The 23,196-nt window shown below is 47.0% G+C and overlaps 1 protein-coding gene across 8 annotated transcripts in view; it reads right to left on the bottom strand.

The window, feature by feature from the left end:
- The window catches only part of NAV2 (neuron navigator 2), a 366,516-nt gene that overhangs the window by 230,117 nt on the left and 113,203 nt on the right, over positions 1 to 23,196 (bottom strand). For all 8 annotated transcript variants that reach the window (XM_059709138.1, XM_059709130.1, XM_059709131.1 and 5 more), the window contains exons 2-3: positions 14,644 to 14,761; positions 6,512 to 6,564 (exon numbers count right to left, since the gene is read on the bottom strand). In XM_059709138.1, the coding sequence (XP_059565121.1) occupies positions 6,512 to 6,564; positions 14,644 to 14,761 (171 nt within the window). The remainder of the gene's footprint in view (positions 1 to 6,511; positions 6,565 to 14,643; positions 14,762 to 23,196) is intronic.

Raw genomic sequence — 23,196 nt, 5'->3', positions numbered from 1 at the left:
AAAATAGGCCTAGGGGCCCAGGGCAGAAGCACCTCAGCTGCCCAAGATCTCATGCACTGCCCAGGCATGTGGCTGGCTTTCTGGCAGCTGTTGGGAGGGCTCAAGGTCACTGGGCCCAGAAACCTGATCCTGTTGCAGACGGCCTTCCCTTGGCCCAGGAGGCTCCGTGGAGATACTTAGGTGCCACTTGTCTTTCGTGTCCCCTGGTGTCCTAGCGCTAGGCTCTTCACGGCCATCTCAATAAGCTGCCTTTCACTAAGGGCCACCTGCCCTTTTTCTTGAGTTCCCATCAACAGGCCAACTTGGGTCCTTTCCATAAATAATCAATTTCCCCCCTTCTTGCTAACTCCTGGCTAAACCCAGCTGATTCTGCTGTATCCACAAATGAAAAGTAAGGAGAACAGGGATTCGTGAGGCGAAGATTATTCTTATTTCACCCTCTCTCTGTCACTCAGTGAACACCACATACTCTTAAGCTAGACAGACTTGGGTTCCAGCTCCAACTCTGCTTCCTAGGTGAGTAATCTGGGGCAAAAAGTAACCTTTTAAAGCCTCCATCTCCATGTGCAAAATATAGACAATAATTGCATCTACTTCAGAGGATTGCTTTGGGAAATAACTAATAATTAGGTAAAGCTCTTAACATGTTCCGTGCATTGTGAGTGCTCAGAAATGTAAGTTTTCTCACTGAAACCTCACAACAGCCCTGTGAGGCAGGTACTATTACTATTCCCATTATAGAAACTGGTACCCTGAGAGCCTAAGGAGTTGCTCCAGACCATAGGCAGTCAGTCCTCAGAGCCCATGCTCTAGCCATCATGCCCTGCAGCACCCAGAGGTCAGAGGTGAAAGGAAGACCTAGTCCAGTGGTCAGCAAACTCATTAGTCAACAGAGCCAAATATCAACAGAACAACGACTGAAATTTCTTTTGAGAGCCAAATTTTTTAAACTTAAACTATATAGGTAGGTACATTGTTATTAACTTAATTAGGGCACTCCTAAGGCTTAGGAAGAGCCACACTCAAGGGGCCAAAGAGCCACATGTGGCTCACGAGCCACAGTTTGCCGACCACGGACCTAGTCTGTCTTTTCACAGAGGAGACTCTGGACCAGAGAAACGTGGGCTGGATCCAGGAGCAGCGCTGGGACCTGAGGGCTGGAGCGCCCATGCTCCTTCCCAGCTTCATCGCACTGCGTCTTCCCAGGTGCCGGCCTTCTGATAGGGGACTTCAGGGGCACCTGTGACAGTGAGGAGGGGTGGGCAGGACAAAGGGAGAGGCTAAGATGGCTCTGCCCTGAGCCACTTACTCCTGTTCATAGCAGCAATTCCTCTTTTCTCACGTTCACATATGGGCTCCACATATGCTTTTATTTGTTGGGGGGGTAGCAGGAAGAGACTCTGCTCACGGAATAGAAGTTTGCAAATCACAGACATGTCCTTCTCTGTGTTGAAGTGCAAACTCCTATTGTCTTGAGAACTCGGGTGCTGGCATTTTCCACAGGAGCCCCTGAAAAGACAGGGTGGTGAGCAGAGCCATGCCTTCAGCAGCGGGAGCCCTGAACTTAGGGGTCTATGGAGCCTCAGGGGACACATGGGCTGGCCTCTGGAATCCGTAATCTGCCCAGGCTGTGTGCAAAATTCTGGGGTATGTGCCACATGGGGAGGAGAGGGCTGGTGACTCTTCTCAAATTTTCAAGAGGTTCCATGTCCCCAAACAAATGAATGGCTACTAAGACCATCGTTACCATGGAAACTACCATGGGCTGAGTGCTGACCCTATGCTAGGAAAATGGGGATAATAAGGACACTTACCTCAAAGGGCTGTTGGGAGGATGAACCAAGAGGGTATATGTAAAGCACTTAGAATGGCACCTGCCACAGAACCAACACTCTACAGGCTTTAGTTATATTGTAGCGTTGTAATCATTACTAACCATTATTATCATTTTCATTGCCTCATTAGTCCTCACAAAACCTTTATGAGCTACATATTATTATCAATCCCACATATAGGGCAGGAAATAGAGGCTTCAAAAGGTTAAACAATTAGCTCAAGGCACAGACTAGCAGAGAAGGGACTCCCACTTGGCCTGCCCGGCTCTCAAGCCCAGGCTGGCCCCCAATCTGGATGCACCGAGGGACGGCGGCAGGAGGACTCCCTGAGAGCGCAGGAGGGAGCAGGTGGGCAGGAGGCCCCAGGTGACCCCAGGCCTGAGGTCAGCCAGCCAGAGGGGAAACAGGCCTGGGGCTTTCCACAGAAAGGGCCAGCAGGCCTTGCTAACGTTGCACCTCTCCCAATCAACAGCAAAAAGCCAAGCCACTCAGAATAACAGTGACTTAAAAAGAAAACCACCCCTGCAGTGGCCATCCCTGCCCCAAAGTGAGCCCATGTCCCGGAGCTCCACGGGTTCCAGGAGCAAGGCAGGCCGCCCCAGCACTGGCTGGCCGAGTGCCAAGCAATGTTTCTCCTTCCAAACGAACACATAACTCTGCTGAACACACCACTGGAAAGCCAAAAGGATGCCCCTAGGTTGCCACGGCAACGCTAAACAGACAAAACAGTTAACCAGCTCTGACGCACACACAAACTTACTAAAGGCCAAAAGGACTGATTTGGAGCAGGGAAGGGGCAGGAGAGGGGAGTGTTGTTTCTGCAGTTCCATCTCCAAGAATTTGGCGCCCAAAGAATCTAGGTCAGATTGAAACAGGGCAAAGGACTCAAACATAAGCTGAGACCAAGCTTGTTGGGGAAAGGGAAGTCACTGCACGCCTCTGCCCTTCGGTCAGGGTCACAGTCCTATTTCACAAGGGCTGGGAGATGGGCGCTCCAGAGTTACAGATGCCAATGATCCCAGCTCTGCCTCTGCCCGGGGTAGCGGAGGGGACAGCGCTCCGCTACTCGGCATTCCGATCTTCTCACCCCAAAGTGCAGAGTGCCATGCCGGCCACAGCAGAGTTGGGAGGATCCAGTGGGTAAACCTGAAAGCCCTGTGTGGAGGCACATTAGAGCTGATGTTAAAAATATTAACCACCATTTCCCACCCGGTAGGGGTTTCCTTTTCCAGATCCCCTGGTTCAACTCCTACCCACAGGAGTTGATGATGGTTATTTTCCTTTTGGAGACTTTGCTCCCGGGTCCAGGGGGGTTGCTCTGTGAGCTGTGGCAATTTGGGGAGCAGGGATGAGCGCAGGCTTGTGCTGGGTCTGAAAAGACCACCATGCCTGTGGGGTCTGTTGTAGTCTGGGCTCGTCCATGCCTCAGCCCTCACCTCGGATGCAACATGACAAAGGGTTGATGTTGCTGGGAGGCAGGGAGAATGTCACCAGACACAGCTCACAGCACTCGGGGAGGATCGTTAAAAAGATATTGCAAAACCTTCTTCAGCAGGGTCGGTGACACCCTCAGGGAAATTGATTCTCCAGAAATGGGAATGCTTGTCCACCCATCACTCCGCTGTGGCAAACCCTCTTGCCTTTGAGACTCACCCCTTAGAAGTTATGCTAAAACCTCCCCAGTGCCTGTGGTGGAATGGGCCCCAGTTCCCCACACAGGAGCCTGTGGGAACAGCTGCTCTGCCCCGTTGTTCTCGTTGTCCTCTGGTCTCCTGCCTACTCATCACTGAGTTCCCTGAGGGCAGGAATCACATGTTGTTCACCAAGGGTATTCCCTTGGCCTAGCCCAGTGCCTGGCATTTGTTGGCACTCTGTGAATGTTTGTCAATTGACTGGCTAAAAGTATGCAATGTCATGCCCAGGGTTGTGCACTGAGACCCCTGGAATCTAGTCCACATGCCACAACTATCTGCTTTTACATCCCCATGGTCTGGATACAGAGCAGGACTCGACGCAGAGCCTGGAGTGTAGGATTCAGACCAGGGAACAGAGCCTGGGCTCTGGTGCGTCAGGAGGAGGAGGGTAAGTGAGAGGGTTGGAGCAAGAGGTGAAGGCTTGTGCCTCCCACCACAAAATCAAAGCCCCCATTCCTCCCCACTGGTAAGCCGACGAAGTGAATTTCCCCTTTTGTAACTGGAATAACACCCATTTTTCCTGCTCTGGGATGAAATTGCTTTTCTTTGGCTCCATTATTAAAGGGCCCTGAAGATGCTCTGTTTTCTTAGAGAGTGAGCACATTAACTCCATGCTGGTTATTTTCAAGGGACTGACAGTTACCCTCCCAACAGGTACATTCCCCACCTTCTTAACTCATTGTGCGTCATCTTCCTTTTATCCGCACGATGCTCTCCACATACCTTTTCCTCTGGACTCCTCCAACAAAGCAACATTCAGCAAACAACACGTCTCTATCATTAGCCACCCTAAACAAGGCCTAAGTTAACCTAGGAATCTAGAAACGGTGGCCCATCCACTATGCTATATTCTCAAAGTGTGCTTTCCAAGAATAGAAATGCTCCACTCTATATGCTCTTGCTGTCTCTCTCTCTCTCTCTCTCTCTCTCTCTCTCTCTCTCTCTCTCTCACACACACACACACACACACAAACACACACACACACACGTGTCCTATTAGCCAGAACAACACCAGGCTTGTCTATAAGAACTTCCCGTGTGCCCCAGGCCAGTTCTGCCTTATGAATTTGTCACTGTTTTGTAATATAGGGGAAAGGACAATGGCCCTGTTGTCCTTATTATCATCCTTCTCATTTCCTACAGAGTGGAATGACTGTGGTGGGGGTTCTTACATCTTCCTGGACTCGCATCCTGTAGCTGAACTGTGTTCTCTGCTACATTTGCCACCAGATCACGTCTGCCTCCCTGCCCCTAAGCTGGAACTCATCACCACAGGCAATTATATAATTTTTATATCCTTGCATTCTAAAAAAAAGTCCATAAAACAAAACAGTACTTCCACAGCTGAAAGAGTTATGGAGAAACCACAAAATTGCACTGGTACTAGGATGGTTTATAAATAAGATATTAACATATACAACTGAATTTTCACAAAAGAACCTGAGGTGAGAATCTTATTTTATAAGTTTGAAAGTGGACTTTAACAACAGACAACACCTCCAGTAGAAGGTGCGGAAAATACAAATGTTCCCAATAGAATAAAAGGTTCACTACCTTCAAATGTCAGTTCTACATACGCATTAGCCTGAGCTGGGATGCAGGCATTGACATCTATCCCAGGGGGAAATACTGCATCTCTTCCATGTGAAGATATAACTGCATGCGTAAAATGCCTGCACTAAAATTAAGTCTTCTATCCTCCAAATTTTCTCAATTATTAATACACTAGACAGCTGCAGTAGCTCTAGCAAAAATAGCAGCCACGCTTTTCCAAAAGTCAAAGCAGCCACACTTTCCTATGTAAGGACTGGTTGCTCCCTGGATCAAACGAAAAGAAACAATCTCCAATGGGACAATAAAACAAAGAAACATGTTTCAGAATGTACACTGAAAAGCGACTTCCCCTCACCACACACACACACACACACACACACACACACACACTCACCCTCTCTATTATGAAAAGTTGTGTACATGAAAAAAAGTTGACTGAACAGGCTATCTGTCCAACTCATTGGGATAACAACAATTCAGAAAATTAGATAGTGCAGTCAAGTCATTTTGGTGCATTCTGGAATGAGACTATCAAATTGTGCCTACTCAACTGGAGTGAGATGAGGTTAGAAAAAAAATTATCCTTTTTTTTTTTTTTAGATTTCTAGAAGCAAATTAATGTGTGTGTGTGTGGGGGGGGGAGGAGTTGTCCTTAAGTTGCTACCTTCATATTAAACAGGCATTAACATTATTAACAGACTCTGATAATAATACATCCTTTGTGTAAATATCCATGTTTGAGGGAAAAGCTAAGCACTCAGAGCATCACAATTTAATGTTTTCTCAACTCAACAGTGATCATGGATTTTAATTCAATGGTTACATGCAGAACATGCAACAAGCAAAAAATAGATTTTAAAAGATTCTTTTAATAAAAGCTTTACTATCAGAGCTTAAGCAAGCACATCACAGCAGAGGGAATATCACTTGTCAAGGTTACGTTGAGAATGATCTGCATATAATTCATTTCCCATCACAGTTCTGATTTCACATTGTTCCAACCTTTAAAGAGAATCAGACCACATACATGCCTTCATTTCTGAGTAGGGAGATACCACCACCTCATCCAGGCCTCAGCTTCATACACAAATAGAAATTGCTGTGGGTCTTTAAGGAAGCAGAACAAGTCAGAACAGTCCAAGTTCTAAAGAAGCATATGTTTGCACCAGTTCTGCACAATTTGTTCCTAAGAGCAAGCACCATATTTCGTTGCTGCTGTCTCACCATCTACATAAAAATCACAGCCATTTTGCAGTAAATGCTAACAAATGTCAGAAGAGCAGACCGTGGCTACTTGGAAATGGCTGTTAGTTTATTAATATAATCCCCCAGAGTAAAGCTTATGGCGTGAATGTTTTCAAGATGGTCAATATCATTCAGAGGCAGGACTAACACGACACCAGCACTCTCTACCCCTGTACCACTTACCATTTGCGATCTGTTCTTCGGACAGCCATTGATGTCTTCAATCTTCTCATTTGCTGAAAAAGGAAACACAAGTCAGAAAAATAAATCACCACCACAGACACTTGAAATCGTGATGTTCAGGACCCTTGAGGCCAGCCAAGTCCTAAGGCCTAGACTGGGTTTGTCCAATCAGCACAGGCATGTGAAATACTGAGAGGCATCTAGCAAGCTTTAGGACTTACTCATCCAGCCGCCGTCCTCCAGGGACAGCTGGGCCAAGGTCATCATCTAAAGCAGAGACAACTGCATTGACGACAGTTTTGGAGCAACGGGGCATCGTGGAAATTAAGACTGGGACCGTGCTTTAGGCTTTCAGACAGGCAAGAGCAACTTCCCCACAAAAGACGGGCTGGTTCAGAGTGCATCAGTCTAGCTACGACTCAGCTCCCAGGGCACAAAAGCTATAGATGATATCATGTCACCCCATCTTTAGGCAGAAATACGAACATTGCTTTATACTAACAGGATTACTAATAATCCTATTCCCAACTGGTGGCAAACAGGGAAAATGAGACAGTGAGACTTAAAAACGGCTCATCCAAGGTGCCATGGTAAGTCCAAACTAGATCTGGGATACTCTTGAAGTGATAGTAGCTTTTACCTAGTAAGAGAAGTGAAAGCAAGTGGGTGCACTGAATTAACTGGAAATCAAATACCAATAACATGGAAGAACGGGCCAGTCTCCCATGGTGAAGTGTGGAGGACCCCCTGCAGAATGAGCCCAGGATATCTTTGAGGGTGGAGTTTGTGATTGCAGCTGCCCCAAAACAACAGTACATGTGGAGGTCAGGACACTGGCTCTAGGGGCAGATACTCCAGTCTGAATCCCACCTCTACAGATTCTCAGCTGTGTGAGCTTGGCCACGTCACTCTACCTCTCTGGGCTAAAGTTTCCACATCTATGAGATGGAGCTCATGCTACCTATGTCACAGGAGGAGCTATGAGAAATAGATTACATAATGCCAGTAAAATGCTTAGCACAGTGCCTAGCACACAGTGTGTTCTATAAAGGTGGGATTATGACCCACCTGGGGAGATCTTCAAGGACCCAATGAGTTTTCTCAAGAGAACACTGGATTAGGCATTTTAGAAAGTCTCTTCCACCACTGCTTCTCCTACTCCCAAAAGAGGTGTCACAGAGCATTTAAAAGCACATAAGCCCTGGTCAGTGTGGTTCAATTGATTGAAGCATCATCCTGTCCACTAAAAAGTTGTGGGTTCGATCCCTGGTGGGAGCATGTGCATTCTCTCTCTCCCTCCCTCTCTCTCTCTCTCTCTCTCTCCCTCCCTCCCTCCCTCTCTTTCTTCCTCTGTCTAAAATCAGTTAAAAATAAAAAGCATGTAAAAGATGCACAATGAACAGGATTTAAATGAATGGATATTGGTTCTTAAGTTCACCAGAAAACACAGCCAGAATATAACATTCCTACGTAAACTCCACAAGAACAAGGACTTCCATCTCCTTTGTTTCCTACTGTAACCCCAGAGCTCTGGGCAGTGAGACAAACAGTGACCACTCAGTAAATATTTGTTGAGTGGCACTAAGGAATGAATACTCTGACCATTTCAAACAATCAAAAGTGTTACTGCCTGTTTTGTCCTCTCACTTGTAAATATAGATGTGCATACTGAAAATTAAAAAAATAATAATCCTTGACGAATGTCACTCCTGCATCCATGAGAAACAATGGCAGGCCTGCACTGTGACCGTAGATTTTGATATACCACACTCGAGAATAAACTGTGGCTTTGGAGCATCAGTGACACTCAAGATATCTTCCAAAGTTATGACGGCCAAAGTTATTGGATTCTGCCCAAATCAGCATTAGGTCATTAGTGTCCATTAAAGCAAAGGATGGATAACTGAGATCTAAGAAATCATTTTAAAGATTATGTATCTTCCGGATAAATGAAACCAAAAGCTTGGTCTAATTACTTCTCTGATTCCTTTTCATGGTCTGTCCCTTAAACCATAGTCAAGTGCTCCTTGAATTCAAATTATCACAAGTCTTACGAGCCTAATTCTGCCATTTACAACATTCAAAATAAAACAGTGGGATGGAGCCTATTCCTGACCACGCTAAAGGGTACATGGGAAGAGATCAAACGACTAAGCCCAAACTCAAAATAAACACTGAATAAAAATGCAAGCAAGTCTTGGACATCCTGGCTTCCAATTTCATGCAATTTAAAGACTTCTCCTTTAAATTCTCAAGTATGTCCAAGGTTGTCATAAATACTTAGAGTGATAATAGCAGTTCTGATTCTGCTAGTAAAAAGGAAGAAGAACTTGGTCTTCAGAGCCAAATTTATTAAATCTTGTAGGGGGTCTTTGGCTACAGCCCCAAAGCAGATAACCAGATGCAAAGGCATTGGTCCCCAAAGTCCTCAACTGTGATTACAACCAGCATTCAATGGTAATTTATTCATCCCAGCATGCTCAATACATTCTTAGCCCATTAATGTAGTAACTTATCAGCACACAAGGTAACACTTTAGTAACTGGAAAGCATTAGTGCACTTTTTAAATAAGAAAAGTGGCATCAAACTCATTACTTTTCCAAAGATCTCCTCTGATAAGTTCAGAGCAATTCACCAGCCCATGCATCCATTCATGGTCCTATGTATGTGGGAAAAGAGAGAAACTGGCTGCCCAGAAAGGCAGGTGACTTACCCAAGATCACTCAATGCTAGTAGGTCATCAAGAGAAAGAAGGTACACTCCTGCGTGTTCGAATTTCCTAGTTGTGCTCAGAGGCAGCCCAGATGGTGATAGAAAATAAACTATCAGCTCTCTTCAAGTCTAACAGGAAAGCTGTTCCTCTAGGTCTTGGCTTCCTCCTTCTTTCTAATCCTCTCGGTTCATCCTGTTTCCCTCCTTCTCTCTCACCTCTTTCTTGTTCTCCTGCCTCCGCCCCTTGCTTGAATCCAGCCCCTTCTGGTATCCTCCCTGAGTGACAGAGGAAAGGGGAGCTGTCTCTCCCTCTTGATTCGTGCTAGTTATCCTGGCCTCGTAAACCTTTCTACTAACTCATGGAGATGGCACCGTGATGGCAACTGCTGGCTTTGGGCAGCTCATGACTCAAGAAGGTAATCACACTAATAAGGGGTTGAACTCAGAGAGAGCCAGCCCTCGGTCACTAAAGGAAGGACGCAAAGAGGCAGCAAAGGTCCATTTCTGCCCCACGGGCGGATGGCAATGATGGAAAAATGGAGACCCAAATAACCCCCCTATCTAGGAAGCCCACCTCCAGGTGGAATAGATGAAGACTTAGATAGGAGCAGTGTCCGTGAAAAGCATTTAGCTTTTCCTTCAAGTCATTCCCCAACCTGAAAATCAGCTCTTTCAACCATTGGCTCTTGTACTGAAGCTAAAGCTCAGAACTCACTGCCTGGTACTGGGTAGCCCTGCCTGACTTTGCCTTGTTGACCCTCTGACTCTATGCTCCAGCTGTTTTACACATAGTTTCCTCCGCCAGGAATGCCCTTCCTGACTGCTTCACCTAGTAACTCCACCCTAACTGACTCCAAGTTTAGCTTATAGGAAATAGGAAATTACTTACAGGTAAATTCCCTAATTCCCCCCTCCTCCCCCACACACACTCAAAATCATGCGTCAAGCCTCATAGCACCACAAGTCCTTAATTATTATGCACAATACTCCTCCAGGGTCTAGCGAGAGGCTGTCCCTTAAAGGGACAATCTCCCTTCCTGCAAGTATTGATGGGCCTTTATTGAGATACTTTCTTTTTAATTTTTTATTTTGAAATAACTTCAAACTTGCAGAAAAGTGACAGGAATAGTACAGAGAATTCCTTCATCCCTTCTCATTTTCTCTCCCCCGCCCTCCCACCCGCCAAAATCCCTTTTTCTGTATAGGGCACACTCTTTTTCTGAATTATTTTTCTGTAGTCTACATCTATCATGTCCTTTGCCCCTTATACTTAGCATGTATTTTCAAAGGACAAGAATATTATCTAACAGCAGAATTAGAAAATTCAGAAAATTTAGCATTGATATAATTCCAATGTTCCAATTCTGTCAATTGACGTAAAAAAAAATGTCCTTTATAGCATTTTATTCCAGGCCAGGACCACAAAGTACATTCAGCTGTCATGTCTCATTAGTCTTGAACGATGTCTCAGCTTCCTTTGTCTTTCACAGCACTGATATTCTGGAACAATACAGGCCAGCTTTGTTTTTAATAGAATATTCCACAATTTGGGTTTGCCTGAGATTCCTCAGGATTAGTTTCAGGTTTTCCACCCCTGACTGGATTCAGCATCAGTGCTGTGTTCTCTTGGTTATGACACCAGGAGCACGTTGACATCCATCTGCCCCTTACCAGTAATGTCATCTTGACCCCCTGGTCATGATGTCTGGATTCTCCCCTGTGTGGTTACTATATTTCCCTGGGAACTAATAAGCAATTAGTGAGAGACACTGAGACCATGCAAATAGTCTGCTCCTCATCAAACTTCCTTCTCTCGATTTCTGCAACCATTGGTAATTCTCGCCTTAACTAATCTTTACCGAAAGGTTGTGCTTCCCTCCACATTTATCGGTCAGCATTCTCCTGGACAGTGGGGCCCTCTCTGCTCCATTGATGTATCTATCTGTCTGTCAGTATAGACTTACAGAGTTCCATTTTGTTCCATAGTTATAATCCATGACCATCCTCAACTATTTTGATGCTCTCATTGTCCCTGATTAGATTGTTTTTTTGTCGCCCTGGAGGAAAGAACTAGTACTTGTATAGAGATACCACCAAGGGGGTAAATTTCCACCTAATAAAAGAGCTTTTGAAGGATTCCAATTCTCCATGGTAGATCTAGTTACCTGAGCAGGTAGTAAGCTGCCCATCATATTATTTAACAGAGTCTATTAACTGCATACATGCATCAGGTTGGGGCTTTTAAAGGTCCCTTCCTAAACTTAGAGCTAAGAGTTGCAGCAGAGTCCTAGAAAGGAAGAGGGTATGACATACAGTTTAGAAGAATGTTAAGAAGAATACCGAATGCTGAGAAGAGGAAACCTCCCGGCCACCTGTTGGAAAAAATTCGACCCAGACTTGCAGAAGCAGGGGCTGCAGTGCATAAAATTCTCATCCTTAATCCTTGCTAAATTCTGTGAACCCAGAAAAGAAGATGACGCAGACCCAGGGCCAGGACAGCAGCCGGTGGAATGATAGAGGTCCCTCCAGCCTCTCCTGCAGGGCTGCTGGCCTGAGGGGCAGCCTGGTCACGGGCACTCACTTGAGCCTCTGACGCCTACTCCAGTAGCTCCAGGCCCAGAGGAGTAACAGTCTAGCAACGCTGATGTCATCTGAGTAGATTCAGGGAAACAACCTCCTGAGTAACAGGAAGAACCATGCTGGCTTACATTTCTATAGCACTATGTTTACTGAATTCACAACATACATACTACCATTCACCACTTCTGGGCCCCCGACGGACATCACTAATCTATCATGACACACTGACACTGCTATCAAAGCCTCATCATCCTTCTCCACAAACCTTTCTAGGCAGCACCTACCAGGTGCTATCCAGGAACACTTCACAGTTTTTAAACATATTTCATATTTGATACCTTCCTTGCATTTCATAAAACTGCCACAAAAGCAGACAAAGCAGGCATGGCTGTGCCCATTGTGAAGAAGGGGAAACAGAGATAGCAGAAGTTAAGCGACTCTTCGGAGGTCCCACGGTGGGGAGGGATGGAGCCGGGATGAGGGCAAGGCCTCTGGGCACGGTCCTCTCCCACTTTCTGTCTTTCTGTCTGTGCTGAAAGCAGAGAGGACTCCTGGTAGAAACACTCTGCATGGCCCAAGACTCAGTCAGAGTTGGTCCATTACATGATGTTACCCTGCTGAGATGGGGAACCAAACCCAGCTCAGGTGCAAGTCATCTCTTACAGGCAGGCCTTTCCAAGAAGATGCTACTCCTTGCAAGGTTCCAAGCCTTGCACACTTGCCTCCAGTCCCAGGAAGGAGCAGAATGCTGGCCACAGTCAGTGCTCCATGACTGCCTGCTGAACTGAAGGGAAGAGAAGAAGAGCTTTGTACTGGGTTCAGTGTCTCTGAATTAACAGGGGGGTATAATGCCGCCAAGCACAGAAGCAGACTCACCCAGCTTAGATTTCCCTTGCACACTAGTGATGTGATATTGGGCTACTGGTTCATGGACCTCAGTTTCTGCATTTGTAAAATGGGGAGAATACTGCCTACTTCATAGAGATGTAGAGGAAATTAAATGAGAGAAACATTCAAAAGAGCTTGGTAGGAATAATGATAAAGAGGAGGAGGAAGAGGATGAAAAGAAGAAAGGAGTGTGGCAGATCCAAGAATCCTCTCACCTAAGTTTAAACCCTTGTACAATATTCTCCTGTTGAGTGTGGTGGGACCAAGGGTTTATTTTTTTATTATTATTATTTTTTAAATATATTTTATTGATTTTTCACAGAGAGGAAGGGAGAGGGATAGAGAGCTAGAAACATCGATGAGAGAGAAACATCAATCAGCCACCTCCTGCACACCCCCCACTGGGGACGTGCCTGCAACCAAGGCACATGCCCCTGACCGGAATCGAACCCGGGACCCTCCAGTCCGCAGGCCGACGCTCTATCCACTGAGCCAAACCGGTTATGGCTCAAGGGTTTATTTTTAACCAACAGGATATGGCAAAGGTGATAGGATGGTACATTATATAAGGTTCTTTCTCCCAACAAAAACCTTTTTTCTCTTGCTGATACTGAAGACGTTGACCAAAGTGGCCATGTTGGAAGACCCATATGGCCAGAAGCTGAGAGGGGCTTCTAGGAGCTGAGAGGGGCCTCTAGTGAACAAGCAGCAAGAAGTCAGGACTCACCTCCTATACCTGCAAGGAGATAAATTCCACCAACTCTCTGAGTGACCTGGGCCCCTCCCTGTTCAAGCCTCCAGATGAGAACCCAACCCTGGCCGACACCTGGACTACAACCTTGCACAGGCGCCCCGCTAAGTCACGCCTGCACCCCCAGTACACAGACACTGCGAGATCATAGATATTTATTGTGTCAAGCTGCTAAGTTTGTGGCAATTTGTTTACAGTAACAGAAACTAATCCAGGGAGGAGAGGAGAAAGGAGAGATGGAAAAGGAGGACCAAAGGAAGCTAGTCTGAAGAACCCCATCTCAGGACAGCAGGGAAGCTTCTTTCGCCTTGAGTGGCAGCCACAGTCCAAAAGTTTTAGCTAAGGGCCGACATGCCTGTGTTTTCAGGCACAGCCCCCACAGATGTGAGCAGAGTTACAACTAAACAAGGCTACTTCTCACACTTGAAGGGTAAGCAACTTTCCCAACAATACAACACCCAAGGGGCTGTCCTTTCTCTGTGCCTTCTCTCTTGGCATGAGTTGGCCGTTGCCAGCAACAACACTCAGCCTGATGCCATATATCTGACCCCCTGCCTCCTCGGTCTGCTGAGCTCCCGGGCAGGACCCCTGGGCACATCCCTTAAAGCCCAAGGCAAAGCTGCCCTCCTGGACCAACCATCTCCTCCCAGCACATGGCCATGGCATTAACAACCCTACCACCCAGTTCCCTTCCCCTAATGCTATGCTAAAACCAGAACCAGCCCTCTCCAGAGTCTGATCCTTTGACTTCTCAAGCCCAATTAGAGTTGGCAGGATGAAACCAACCTCATGTTGCTTTTTAAAATCTTTTTATTTTTTGGAAATATTTCCAGAGGAATCCACACAAAAGGTACCAACAGAGAAGGGGCAAGAATGAGAGAATGTGAGAGCCAGAAAGACAGTAGGAGGTCTGAAGCGGGGCAGAGAGCCCCTCCCAAACCACCAGCATCTTCTAGCCTTGGCCAGAGTAAGTCTGTCTTTTCAGAGGATCAAGATGAGATTGCTATGTGGGTGATCTTATCAGGAAAAGGGAGCTGGTACCCACACTCCCTGAGCACCAGCCAAATAAATTCTCAACATATGGGACAGAAATATCGTATTTCTCTTAGAGATTACAGTGTTCCATTCCCCTTGCTCTACTCGACCCTGCCTGGGTCTCCACGGTGACTCATCCATCCCCGGCGTAAAATCTGCTCTTACCCACAACCTGGATGATCTGAGCCAGGAGGACACCGTCCGTCACATCTTGCTGGAGATCCTTGATGAGACGTTTGTGGCCTGATTTGGCTAGATAGTGATTGGCCCAGTCCGTGTAGATCTGCAAAAGAGCAAAGAAGCAACTTTAGGAAGCCAGTCGGACCCCATCTGGTCTGAGGCAGCTGCTTGGGCCTGTGCAGCAGCCCCCGTCCCTCGGGCGAGCTGTCTAGGGCCAGCCAGTGCCATTAACATTCAGGGCATTGTGCCGAGGGGGCATTCAGCAGCCATAGCTGGGCTTTCGCCTATTGAGAGATCTGCGTCAAGGCTCAGGGAAAAGCTAAAGAAAGCTTCAAAACACGCAGAGGCCTGAATGGGCCAGGGGACACGGAACTAAACAGTCTGCGCCAGATGCTTTGAGAGGCTGAGGCTCTAAATGCAAGAGAGGCCTCCCCCACCCCACCGCCGCCACCCCGCCCCGTCCAATCTTTTTCTCTTTATTGAGAAAACGTATGGGGAGGTTACCACCCAATAGGCATCTTTTAATGGGCCATTTCTGGGTATGAAGGGCTATTGAGTTAACCGAGTTCTCAGGAGCCTGGGTCCCTTGTAAAAAAAAAAAAAAAAAGCCAAGTACGAAAACACAGAGCCCCTCAATTACTCTTGTGTGAGTGGAGTTATTGATGGCCTCGCAGTAATCTCAAATTTAATCGGCGTAATTGAAAAGCCAGGCATCATGTTCACTGTTGGGATTCTGTGAACAAAACCCAGCAAATTCCAACATATCTGAATGCAGCATTGGTGTACACCGCACTCCGAAAGGCAGAGGCTGGGTCGCCCATGAGATCAGGAGTGCAGACCCCTTTGCAGCCATACACAGACCTGCTCCTCTTGGTCACACAATCAGCACAAAACGATGTTTTCTTCCAAACAGGCCAACAAGCATGAAAAAGCTCTCACTGAAAACTTTCCTAACTGACATAAGCCAAATGAAAACACAATTTAAAACCTCCTCACCAATTTTGAGTGCTAAGTTCCATGCATGGATTTCTGAGCTAATGGAGGGACATGTAGACCCCATTTGTCAGCACTTTTTCTCCCCCAGAGTGGTACAAGCAAATGACTACTCAAAAAAGATAACTATCCTACCTCAACTGGGCATTTATTAGCACCAACAGTTCACAGACTAATCCATATGGTGTCTGCATCCAAATGATAAAGGTTATCATGGTATCTTCAGCAGTCGGTCTGTAGACCTCCTGTGACTAAAGAGCAGCGGGAGCCCTGCCCTCACCGGGACTCTCGCCCTCCATCCTATTCTTCAGAACATCCTGTCCAGAGTACTCTCACACAATGGGGCCCTCCCCTCCATGCCTCTCAGGGCCCTGGGATGGGGTCTGTCGGTCAGGGCCTGATCTTGCAAAGCATAGAGGGGGCACCTCTGACTACTCCACCTGGGACTATGAGGGTATCAGCCCCAAAAGGGAAGGGCAGGACTGCACTTTCTATCTCCTCAAGACCTGAGAACTGATTAGCCCTGCCCACCCCACCCCTACCCAGAAGCCCAGTCTTCCAGTGCAGAGACCCACAAGTGCACTGCACACTGCAGCGTGGTGCTATTTCACACCTGGGACCACCCTTAAATCCTCCTCACTTTCCTTCCCTGTGACTTCCAAGTTGTCAGAGATTAAAAATCTAATAGAGCTAAAGATCATTTTCAACTTTGTAAGCACTGAGAAAGCTAAGAAAATGGTGTGCCATCTTGGTCATCACAGTGGCCAATCTGAAAAGTCAAGGATCATTAAATGAAATTGTTAACAGGGTGAGAGGGAGGGAGATAAACATTGAAAGGCAAAGGGCCAGATCTGTGTCCAAGTCATGTAAGTAGCTGGTACACCAGGGAGAACTTTTAATGTTACACAGCAGTCAGAAATGGCTCTGCCAAAGAAATGAATCTCTCTACATCAGGCTGTTTAAAACAAGAGCTCTTCTTCTCTGAGCTTTAATCCACCAACACACCGCTGCCAACTTAATCTCCCAGAGCACAGCTCTCATCTGATCGCCTGCTCAAAAGATCATCAATGACTCTGCACTTCCCACTGAATTAAAGTTCTCAGCGATCACACTGAGATTCAAGGGCATCGTATTATCCCCTGCTCTTCCCCAGACCATGTCTGATCCTTTTGCAGAGGAGGCAGTGCGTGTGGAAGTTAAGCGCATGGGTTTTAGAATTGACCAAGTCAAGTAGGCCCCTGGCTCTGGGCAAATGAATTTCTATTAGCTTTGCTCAGACCTCAGTTTTATCCTCCATACAATGGAGATTATGCCAAATATATTAGAAACAGGGGTGGCACATTGGGAGCCGGCCAAACACATCTGACATGTGTTTATAAACAAAGTTCTACTGGTACGGTCACACCGTTGCTGTCCATGGCTGCTTTCACTCTACAATGCAGAGTTGAGTAGTGGTGACAGAGAGACCTTTTGGCCCACAAAGCCTCAAATATTTACTACCCAGCTTTTTACAGAAAAAAATAAAATTGCCACTCACTCTGTGTTACAGTGACTGAAGGAGATATGTCTACACCTACCAAGCGCTCAGCGGTAATGATTATGCTGACCCTTAGGAAAATGACAAACCTCACACTTCCCAGTCTCCAAACGCATGCCGGCCCTCCCACCTGAGTGCCTCCACCTAGGGCCACCCTGCGAGGCCCAACCCAATGCCAGTCCCCAGCCTCCCTCCCATGAAGACCCTTGTGAGTCCCTGATTGCATCCCGAGCTGCATATGATGCAGAGTGTAGAGAACTTGAACAGTGGAACCACTTTCGCACCCTCACCATCATATTTCGGCAGAGACTGTGTCTTGCCCATCATTGCTGCCTCACAGGGAGGGGTCACACGGCAGCAGGTCGGTGAGTGATTGCCCCGTTGAGCTGAACAGAAAGAAAAAAGGGCGAATCCTTGGGAAACTGATTACATTTGAGACTTAAATAATGTGTTCTCGCAGTGAATCCCCAAACCATGATCTCAAGTCTCTTTATCGATTGAAAAGAGCAAGGAAGAGAGAAAATAAATCACTCTATAGCTCAGGTTCATCAATCAAGATCCATCCAACAAGAATCATTAATTATCTGGAGATTCCCCTCCCCTCCCTCGTCTCCAGCTCTCAACTTTTTGCATAAGTGAGTCACAAGAAAACACCCAGGTTTATTTTAAAAACCAGTTTCACAGGCCATGCTAAGAAGCCCTGACATGAGTCAGCCCCATCTACGTCACTTGCTGTCTCAGTAGTTCATGCAGTGAATACCATTCTCCCAAGGGGCACCCTTGGAAAATAAACCCACAATATCCCCAGGCATCAAAACAGGCTCCCTCAGGGGATTGCACAACTCAGCAAAAATGGAGCTGGGTACGTGTGAAAGATTTTAGGCAGCGGCTAAGCTAAAGCATGCAGGCTTCCTGTCTAAGCCTCAGACACTCAGAATCCGCTTCTCCAGAGCTGTCTCTTTCCCAGAGTTCTGGAGCCTTGAGGGCTGCTATTACTTTAACCCTGAGTCCACTGACCCATGATCTGTGAACGTTCAGAAGAAATGAACAGCAAAAAGAACCACACAAGAAGAAAGAACAAAACCACCGTCCCCACCCCCAGCTCCAAAGAAACGAGTCTAGAGAAAAGCTCTAGAATCATTTCACCCTAGCAACTGAGGTGTCTTTCCCATTGCCTCCCCACTCTGATCCCCCTCCACCTCCCTGAGCTTAGCGCTCTCTCCACCCCCAGGCTGCTGTCAAAGGCTCAAAGAAATAAAAGGGGGAAGGTGATGGCAGCTGAAGAGTGACTTTGTTTTGATTCACTTATTACCCCTGACAGAATTTCAAGGAGCATGCCAGTCATTTGTTTGCTTATAATGCCACATCCTTCCATATCACACAGGCTGAAATCAAAGAGGGAACATTTTGACAGATTGACTGAAGTAAAGAACCTGATTATTAGCTGTAACAAGAAAACATAATAATCACACTGTGTTAAACCAATGAGGATAATAAGTTTATACTGCAATTAGCCTTCAAGTGAAGTGTGTGTGGGGGGTGGGGGAGGGAAGGGGTGACATTCTAAGTAAGGAACCCAAGAAAAATGCCGCAAAACAAATGCATCTATGGACTCAACTATAAATCCAGACCCATATGCCGGACAGCCTGATGGGGCCGGAAGGCAGTGGTAGCATTAGGATAGCGGCTCCGGGAGAAGGGTGAAATGTATCTCTTGGAAGGAAATGCCAGTGTGACGAGAAAGTGAGCCAATCATTCAGCATCAGAGGTGCTTTCCGGTCGAGCAGTTGTAAAGGGAACACTACTGTTTGGCCTCCATTCAAGAGGTCTCGCTCTAACTATGGCCACGTCATCAACATACTGTTTCCATGACTGAGCAGTACGTGATTAAATGGTTTAGATCTGCTTGTTCTGAAGTACAAAAATAATATTGCAACAATAGCATAGAGTGTTTACCCAGAACCTGAATACCACTAAGAGTGATTATCTAATTATTCACAATTTTATGAAAATCAAAATGCACCATTTGTTATCAAGGGTAAAGCTGGTAACACGTTCACGTCTGCATCCCCAGCATCTAGCAAGGAGTATGCTACCTACCCCACAGGTGCAGCCACATAACCTTTAAACTGCATGGGGTGGTGGGTGGGGCCTGAAATCAGCTGGTGGTTTTTCCCCTGCTCCCTGGTCTCTCAGAAGAGTCCCATTCTGCCCGATGTCCTTGGTGCCACCACATGCCCACTCGGAGGGCAATGACTCTCCTTCCATCCCACCTTTGCCATCTCCCGATGCATGACTTGATTAATTTGTGCTTTTTCATAAGTCCCAGTAATCATAAGGGCAGTGTATTTGGAGTCTTGGGAGCTGGTGTGGACAAGGACTGAGATCTGGCTCTGCCTCTTACCAGCTGGGGAAGTCATGTTCTGGCTGGGGGTTGGGGTCGCTCACCTGTGCAACAGTGATAAACAGGGTTGTTTTACGGATTAAATGAGAGCATATGTGTCTGGCACACAGGGTTAAATAAATGGTGCTTATTCATATGCCAATTAATAAACTCTAGGCTATCTAAATTCTGGGGAATAAGTTATTCTAGACTGTGAAGAGTTTACACTTCAGAGAGCCACACATTTTTATTCCATTGGAAATCTTTCCCAAATGGGTTATCATGATCCCTGCTTTTTAAATGAACCCAGTTTCATTTTTTCCTTGATGGCCCACAGACATCGCTATGAGTAATAGTGTTTGATGCCCTTAGGGCCTGCTGAGTTGCTGGGCCTTCTGTAAAAGAGCCAGTTCCTTTCAAACTGGGTGTAAAGTAAGAGGCTTGATGGGACTTTGTGGCAACCCTTTGAGCTGCCTCCAGGTTCAGGAGAGAAGGCTTTTGGCTCTCAGCTGGTCTCCAGGCAGGTAAGGCTGCTGGGAAGCTGGGCTCCAGGAGCCCCAACGTGTGACTGGGTTGTGTGTGTGTTCCTACCTGAGCACATGTGGAATGGTACCACCAGCCCTCCCTCTCAGCATATGTTTTGTAGTACGGTTAAGGTTTGCAATACGGCTAATGTGAACTTATTTATACCAAGGAGTATACATCTCTGCCTGGACCCAGAAGACAGTACATAGCAGTGGGAAGGGAGGAACCCACTGCTGTTTCCTCCCTTGTTATCTCCAGTAATCTACTTATCCACAACCACCAGAGATACACCCTGATACCTGCCCACTTGTGTGTATACATAGCAAGTGGCTAGAGAGAAGGGCAGGGCTTATCGCTAACCTGGATTTCCATCTTGCTCCACACCCTGGCACCATCCTTACTCCTGCTTTACCCATGAATATCAAGCCAAGATCCACTGCTTTAGAGCCACATGCTCACTCGGTGCTTTACGCAAGCACTGCCTGAGCAGCTGCCTGCACTGGGTTCTGCTCTTGCTGCAGTCTTATGTAGTGACTTCAAATGTCTGTAGTCACTTCAGAGAACACCTGCTAGTCAGACCACTTAGGTTCCAATCATGCCACAAGCACTTCCTGGCAGAGTTATCCTAGACAAATGACCTAAACTGCCTGAGCCTCAGCGTCCTCGTCCATAAAATGGATCAACTGCCTATTCAGGTTATTGTGAGACAGTAACCTAACAGTGCAGGGCACAGAGTGAGGGCTCAGTATGTGAGCTATGATGATTCCCAGGAAGAAGACATTCAATGCAAGCACTTTGCAAACAATGGATTCCTTTAGTTCTTGCTACTCTATTGGGAAAAAGATATTATTTCCTTCTTTGAACAAATGAGGAAATTGAGGCTCTGAGGGGTGACATGACTCTCCCAATGTCACGTGACAAGTATGCCGGGTTGAGAAGAAGTAACTAGCTCCTAATGATGCCACACGGCTGCTGAGAAGCCGGCACGGGAACCCCAGCCATCGAAGGTCAAGTGCCACAGCAGTGTGGGAAAAGCAGCAGGAGAGGGCAAGGCTTACTGCACAATAGCCAATACAGTGTCACCCTGTCCTGCCCCTGGGAACAGAGCGGCCGCTTGTCACTCAGGGATAACAGATCCAAGAGGGGAGCTGACACTTTCCCATGTCACCAAAGCACAAAGCAAACATAACTTCACAACAGTGTCACAAAACTAGAAATGCCAATAGGACATGAGTTACGGGTGCAGGACTGTATCCAAACAGGGAAACACTCAGGAGTAAAGTCCCCCAGTTCCAGTCTGAAGTGGGGCAAGGCCAGCCTGAGACCCTTGCATGGAATGCCGGGCTGGGCCTGGGAACGGCCCACAGCCACACAATGGCGGCATTGTCTGCCAGGGACAGGAACAAGCAGCAGGTGGGCGTGCACAACAACTCCAGAGGTTTTGAAACTGTGCCTTTAGGAAAATAAACCAGGCTGGTGAACGTGTTGGGGAGGGACTGGTGAGATCTTAAGGATGAGCATGTAGGTGCTTGCTTACTCCACACGTTGGGTTAACCCACTTTCAGTGCCTATGATCCCCCCTTTTATGCACTCGGTTCTCTTGGGACAGGCATCGCTCTGCACCACATTCATAGTAAACACAACACTTTCCCATTCACTTCCTCACTTGGTCACCATCACCTATGCATGAGGGATAGGTGCTTCTGTAGAGAGCCTGCTGTGTACCAGGAGTTTACACCTGTGACCTCATCTATAATCTCTCCCTGCTGAAGTGATAGCTCCAGGAAGACAGGAATTTTTATGTTTTATTCACTGAAGTTTATCAAATATCTAATACTGTGCCTGGCACGTAGTAGGTGCTGACTAAATATCGGTTAAATAAATGAATGATCATCCCCATTTTATATACTGAAAAACAGAGGCTCTGAAAAGTGCACAGGGTCCCAGAGCTAAGAACAGGGGCCACTCCATTGGCCCCAGGCAGCCTGCCAGGAGCTCTCACAATGGCAGAGTTGCAGCCAGTTCTCCTGGGGCCTCCCTGGAGAATCAAAAAAGGGCAGGCAAGGATGAAGACAAAATTGCTCCTGCTTGCTTCCGAATAAAATGGGGCCCCTCAACAGTGCTTCCTCTCACCCCCTCCAACCTGAGAAGTGAGATCGTAACAACTTTCAACCGCAGGTTTAACAGCTCAAGAAAACCCAAGTGTCAGAGCCCACTTGGAATTTTTCAAGTATTTCCTGGCGCTTCCCGTGTTCATTGGTCACTAATCCGGCATGCTCTCCTTCCAAGTGCTTCCTCTACGGCTGTGGTGGGGGTCGGGCCCTTCCTTGCAGGTCTGGGGCAGCTGCTGAGCACTTTCACAGTAATCATCCCAAAACCCACAGGAGCTTCTCAGCGCTGCCTGGCAGGGTGGCCACACCTGAGGGGATGGTGACAACCTGGGCAATAATACAGGCCTCTTTCCAGTCTGCTTCTTAACTGACCTTTTACATATTGGCCTCTATTTGGTCTTGCAAATCTCCACAGCTCCCCTCATCTGCACACTGACTCCGGGTAAAGAGATGCCAGCCACCATGCCTCTCGGTCACTCCCATCCAGCCCAACTGCATCGGCTTAGCTTTCCAGGCACAGGCTCTTCCCCAGCCAGGACCCTGGAGTCCTGGGTGACCTCGGGCAGGTTGCTTAACCTCTCTGAGTCTCAGCTTCCTCTCCAGGGGATTTTGGACAGACAGAGGGAAATACTAGAGCTAAAGAACCCCACACATATTTGGGCACAGAGTATGCCAAGGTTTGTAACCTTGGGAAAACCATCCTTCTGAGTCTCAGCTTCCACATCTTTAAAATGGGATGATGACCTATTATTCCATTGTCTATTGAGGGCTATTGTGTCTAATGTTTGCAAAGCTGCTTAACACAGTGCCCAGCACATGTTTAATGTTAAATGTTAGTTCCCTTTCCTGCCTTTCCTCCATGTCCCCAACCCATGAATCTCTCAGGCCCACCTCTCATACCTTGGGCTCCGGCTGCATTAAGCTTCAGCCCCGCTGGTGGGTTTCCTGGCCTGGCATGTCCTCCCTCATCTCGTCCACTGAGCAGGACA

Source organism: Myotis daubentonii, chromosome 9, assembly GCF_963259705.1.
Source record: "Myotis daubentonii chromosome 9, mMyoDau2.1, whole genome shotgun sequence".
NCBI classification, from domain to species: domain Eukaryota; kingdom Metazoa; phylum Chordata; class Mammalia; order Chiroptera; family Vespertilionidae; genus Myotis; species Myotis daubentonii.
Note: the sequence above shows the minus strand (reverse complement) of the source record. Positions and strands in the feature narration are given on the sequence as shown.